Here is a 6,498-nt window from a genome sequence, read left to right as displayed (position 1 = left end):
TATAGTATTGTAATAATAGAATAGTGTATGATGGGGGCCAAAGGCCACATATATAGTATTTGTATGACGGGGGTCTAAGACCACCTATATAGAATTGTAATAACAGAATAGTGTATGGGGGCCCAAGGCCACATTTATAGTATTTGTATGACGGGGGCCTAATGCCACCTATATAGAATTGTAATAATATTATATGATGGGGCCCAAGGCCACATATATAGAATTTGTATGACGAGTGCCTAAGGCCACCTATATAGAATTGTAATAATAGTGTAAGATGGGGGCCCAAAGCCACATATATAGTATTTGTGTGACGGGGGCCGAAGGCCACCTATATAGTATTGTAATAATAGAATCGTGTATGGGGGCCCAGGGCCACATAAATAATATTGTATATGACGGAGGCCTAAAGCCACCTATATAAAATTGTAATAATAGTGTATGATGGGGGCCCAAGGCCACATATATAGTATTTGTATGGCGGGCGCCTAAGGCAATCTATATAGTATTGTAATAATAGAATAGTTTATGATGGGGGCCCAAGGCCACATATATAGTATTATATATGACGGTGGCCTAATGCCATCTATATAGTATTGTAGTATAGTGTATGCTGGCGGCCCACCAACACCACATATATAGTATTGTGTATGACAGTGGCCTAATGCCATCTATATAGTATTGTAGTATAGTGTATGCTGGCGGCCCACCAAGGCCACATATATAGTATTGTGTATAAAGGGGACCTAAGGCCTCCTATATAGTAGTGTGTGGTACACCTTGGTTGTAAGCTATACCGCCTCCAGCAAAGAAAGGTAGGATGCATCACTAGCACGGTGTATTATTGCGCCAGCGGGGCCCTAGGCCCCCGATGGCTTAAGGCCACACTTGAATGTGGATATCTGTCGCCTGCATACGCAGCGGGGACATTACATGCAAGGTCTTCCTCCTATTTATTAAATCATGTCCACTGATGGAATGTTATCATATAAATCTATGCTAGGATAACTCCTCTTTCTTTTAAATGCATAATATTTGCAAAATACGATTTCTCTCGGGAGATATTGCGCATGCGCGCGCACCGTGTTAGCAGTGCAGTGCCGTCTGAGGCAAACATTATAATATAGCTTGCTGAGAGAGAGAGAGGATGAGAGACTGAGGAAAGGCGGCAGGGAAGATAGCTGGGGCGGTAGCAGAACATGAAGGCTGAGCGAGGGACAGGGCATGCAAGGGGAAGGAAGTGAGGGCATAAAGTAGGTTTTTGTACACTACATCCTAGGGCGCTCTCCTAATTATAAACACAGGTCTACTAATAAAAGGTTATTAGGGAAATCTATGCTGAGATACCCTCTAACCAATTTAAATGGATATTCATCACAAAATATAACTCCTCTCGTGAGATATTGCGCATGGGCTATTACACACTAACGTAGCCAGATTGTGTACTGGCTGGTATACGCAGCCGTGCCCTTACATGCAAGGTCTTCCTCCTATTTCTTAAATGATGTCTACTGGTGAAATGTTATTATATAAATCTATGCTAGGATAACTCCTCTTCATTTTAAATGCATAATCTTTGCAAAATACGAGTTCTCTCGGGAGATATTGCGCATGCGCTCGCACCGTGTTAGGCGTGCAGTGTTGTCTGAGGCAAACATTATAATATAGCTTGCTGAGGGAGAGAGGGGGTGGGAGACTGAGGAAAGGCGGCAGGGAATATATGTGGGGGCGGTAGAAGAAGAAGGAGGCTGAGCGAGGGACAGGGAAAGCAAGGGAAAGGACGCGAGGGCATAAAGTAGGTGTTTTGTACCCTACATCCTAGGGTGCTCTCCTAATTATAAACACAGGTCTACTGATAAATGTTTATTAGTGAGATCTATGCTGAGATACCCACTAACCATTTTAAATGCATATTCATAACAAAATATAACTCCTCTGGTGAAATATTGCGCATGCGGTAACACACTAACGTAGCCAGATTGTGTACTGGCTGGTATACGCAGCGGGGACCTTACATGCAAGGTCTTCCTCCTATTTATTAAATGATGTCTACTGATAAAATGTTATTATATAAATCTTTGGTGGGAGAACTCCTCTTCATTTTAAATGCATAATCTTTGCAAAATACGAGTTCTCTCGGGAGATATTGCGCATGCGCGCGCACCGTGTTAGGCGTGCAGTGTTGTCTGAGACAAACATTATAATATAGCTTGCTGAAGGAGAGAGGGGGTGGGAGACTGAGGAAAGGCGGCAGGGAATATATGTGGGGGCAGTAGAAGAAGAAGGAGGCTGAGCGAGGGACAGGGGAAGCAAGGGAAAGGACGCGAGGGCATAAAGTAGGTGTTTTGTACCCTACATCCTAGGGCGCTCTCCTAATTATAAACACAGGTTTACTGATCAATGCTTATTAATGAAATCTATGCTGATATACCCCCTAACCATTTTAAATGCATATTCATCACGAAATATAACTCCTCCAATATCTGGTGAGATATTGCGCATGCGCTAACACACTAACGTAGCCAGATTGTGTACTGGCTGGTATACGCAGCGGGGACCTTACATGCAAGGTCTTCTCCTATTTCTTAAATGATGTCTACTGATGGAATGTTATCATATAAATCTATGCTAGGATAACTCCTCTTCCTTTTAAATGCAGAATCTTTGCAAAATACGATTTCTCTCGGGAGATATTGCGCATGCGCGCGCCGTATTAGGCGTGCAGTGCCGTCTGAGGCAAACTTCATAATATAGCTTGCTGAGAGGGAGAAGGGATGGGAGAATGAGGAAAGGCGGCAGGAAAGATATCTGGGAGCGGTAGAAGAAGAAGGAGGCTGAGCGAGGAACAGGAGAGACAAGGGGAAGGACGCGAGGGCATAAAGTAGGTGTTTTGTGCCCTACATCCTGGGGCGCTCTCCTAATTATAAACACAGGTCTACTAATAATTGTTTATTGAGGAAATCTATGCTGAGATACCCCTTAACCATTTTAAATGCATATTCATCACAAAATATAATTACTCCGGTGAGATATTGCGCATGCGCTGACACACTAACGTAGCCAGATTATTAACGTACTAACGTACGTACTAACGTAGCCACTAACGTAGCCAGATTGTGCACTGGCTGGTATACGCAGCAGGAACCTTACATGCAAGGTCTCCCGCTTATTTCTTAAATGATGTCTACTGATGGAATGTTATCATATAAATATTTGGTAGGATAACTCCTCTTCATTTTAAATGCATAATCTTTGCGAAATACGATTTCTCTCGGGAGATATTGCGTATGCGCGCGCACCATGTTAGGCGTGCAGTGTCGTCTAAGGCAAACATTAAAATATAGCTTGCTGAGGGAGAGAGGGAATGAGAGACTAAGGAAAGGCGGCAGGGAAGATATCTGGGGCGGTAGAAGAAGAAGGAGGCTGAGCGAAGGACAGGAGAAGCAAGGAGAAGGACACGAGGGCATAAAGTAGGTGTTTTGTACCCTACATCCTAGGGCGCTCTCCTAATTATAAACATAGGTGTACTGATAATTGTTTATTAGGGAAATCTATGCTGAGATACCCTCGAACCATTTTAAATGCATATTCACCACAAAATATAACTCTTCCGGTGAGATATTGCGTATGCGCTGACACATTAACGTAGCCAGATTGTCTACTGGCTGGTATACGCAGCGGGGACCTTACATGCAAGGTCTTTCTCCTATTTCTTAAATGATATCTACTGATGGAATGTTATCATATAAATCTTTAGTAGGATAACTCCTCTTCATTTTAAATGCATAATTCTTGCAAAATACGATATCTCTCGTGAGATATAGCGTTTGCACGCGCACCGTGTTAGGCGTGCAGTGTGGTCTGAGGCAAACATTAAAATATAGTTTGCTGAGGGAGAGAGGGGATGAGAGACTGAGAAAAGGCGGCAGGGAAGATAGCTGGGGGCGGTAGATGAAGAGGGAAGCTGAGTGAGGGACAGGGGAAGCAAGGGGACATTATAGGGACGATGGAAAGAATGGCCAGCAATAATTATTAAATCGATGCATTATAGAATTGTCATTTTAATAGTCAACTGTTTGTGAATCTGCGCACTCAATTAATCGTCTAATTTCAACAAGATAATTTGGCATCATGCACTACTTTTCATGCGCGACATCAGCGCCGACCTACGGCACAGAAATGTATAAACACTTGTATTCGACTTTGCGAGGAAATTGCGATGCTGGGCACCTTAACATTAGCAATGTGAGGCAGTTGAATCTGTCTTTCTCTGTCTTTTCTCCTTGTTTTGAACGAATAATTTCACCAAAAATATTGGTAATTTTAACAGATATTACGCGTACGTGCACAGAGACCAATTGCTATAATCTACGGCACGTTAGAAGATTGGCCATATATGGAGAAAGGTAGATAGATAGATAAATAGATAGATAGATAGATATGTGTGTGTGTGTGTGTGTGTGTGTGTGTGTGTGTGTGTGTGTGTGTGTGTGTGTGTGTGCATGTGTGTGCGCGTGTGCGTGTGCGTATGTATGTATGTATGTATGTATGTACGTATGTATGTATGTATGTATGTATGCATGTATGTATGTATGTTTAAATATTAAAATAAAACTTGAACGTAAGATTTAAATAAAAGTTATTTTATACATTATATTGTTACGTAGGTAAATTTAATAGCTTAATTTATGTAATATTCCCCGTAATCATGGTTACAATATTCATCGTCACATGCAAATATAGAATAATATCGATGTTTCTCAATATCAAGATGTTATATATAATATATACACTAACATAGGGGTATTCATTGTATTATTTACCTCACAGTATACTGTTAATAAAACCTCACTCCAATCGGCGGTACTTTCTGGTATACATCTCACGCTCGTAAGAGGACTGTTGTCAGAGTGACAACAAAGTTATGGAAACTCCCGTGATTGTGATAAATGTTGCAGTAGTCACTATACAGTTTTAATTCTTTCTGACGATCGTTTACGCTAAAAGTTTAGAACTAGGGCTGATCTTGCCATTTGTCATCGTTCTGACATCCACTTCCATGATGATTATACGTGATTACATTATTATGCGCGTGAACAAGTGCATACCTGCCAGTGGCGGCAGTGTGATCTAAATTTCTGGTCGCTGTTTGGAGTGTGGGCGCGCGTCTAAGTGAAAAGGTTTATCACAGACACTCTGTATTCGCCCAGTAATTGAATCACTATCAGCCACACCATCGCTATCACGCTAGTTTATACGAATTCTAAGGTTCTGCATTAACTTTCATAAATACACCATCGTTGGACGTATACATTGGCAGCATAGTGGAGACGGCAATGTCAATTTACTATTAAAGCTTGATAGCGTGTTATTGATATAATACTAAAGCCTTATTATTCGTATTCACGGAGTTATGCGGGAGGAAATCGTTCGCTAATTGAATGCATATGCCATCATAGACATACATTCGCGAGCGAACCCATGCTGGTGAGAATACGCGCTTACCCGTCACCGCATCTTGGCCTAAGCAACTTTAATTTGTAGAAACGTGATGTATCGCATGTAACCGAATCGGTTTTGATTTATCATGACAGGATAAATATCGACGAAACCAGCACACAAGCGTGTGGTAAATAACACTGCGATACGTCGTCAGTTAGTGCGCATTCTGCCATATCTATTATTTATAAGTATATGCTTTGCGTTTCGATTTCACGAGAGGCATCAACATTACATCGCGACGTAAGATCATAATTGTACGAACATAACCCTCTCGCTGGGTTGTAAACGTGCATACTCCCGTAACGCGGATATATCTGTTTACGTCACATCCTTGTACATACAGACGCGTCGATGTTACGAATCAATTTCTGAACATTCGAAGTCACTACGTCCCACCAGACCCTTGTACACGCGAGGGCATTACGTCACCACCATAGCCTTGTACGCATGAGGGGGACTACGTCACTTCCACATCTTTGTACACGTCAGGAGGACTACGTCACTTCCACAGCCTTGTACGCATGAGGGGGACTACGTCACTTCCACAGCCTTGTACACGTGAGGGGGACTACGTCACTTTCATAGCCTTGTACGCATGAGGGGGACTACGTCACTTCCACAGCCTTGTACACACGAGGCGACTATGTCGCCGCCATAACCTTGTACACGTGAAATGACTACGTCACCACCACAGCGTTATACACAAAAGGGAGACTACGTCACCACCACAGCCTTGGTCGCACGTGGGAACTACGTCACTACAACACCCTTGTACACACAGGGACCTCTTTCGTTTTCTATCAATGACGGCCATAGATACGTCAGGATTCGATCCGAGTATTGGTCGGAGGTATGATGCCTGAAAACAAAAGGACATATATAAGTACGTGGTCCAACGTGAAACGCGACCATTATATTGTTAGTATGACACAAACACCGTGCCACAAAGCGAATGTGTGTGTGTGTGTGTGTGTGTGTGTGTGCGTGCGTGCGTGT

General features: G+C 42.6%; 1 protein-coding gene across 1 annotated transcript in view; it reads right to left on the bottom strand.

Moving 5' to 3' along the window:
• Positions 1–4,627: 4,627 nt before the first annotated feature.
• Positions 4,628–6,498, bottom strand: part of LOC106809307 — a 34,343-nt gene continuing 32,472 nt past the window's right edge. Inside the window, exon 9 of the mRNA XM_014812347.1 lies at positions 4,628–6,361. Within this exon, the coding sequence (XP_014667833.1) occupies positions 6,253–6,361 (109 nt within the window). The 3' untranslated portion in view covers positions 4,628–6,252. The remainder of the gene's footprint in view (positions 6,362–6,498) is intronic.

This window comes from Priapulus caudatus, unplaced genomic scaffold (genome assembly GCF_000485595.1).
Source record: "Priapulus caudatus unplaced genomic scaffold, Priapulus_caudatus-5.0.1 Scaffold344, whole genome shotgun sequence".
In the NCBI taxonomy this organism is placed as follows: domain Eukaryota; kingdom Metazoa; phylum Priapulida; class Priapulimorpha; order Priapulimorphida; family Priapulidae; genus Priapulus; species Priapulus caudatus.
This window is presented reverse-complemented; position numbering and strand designations above follow the sequence as displayed.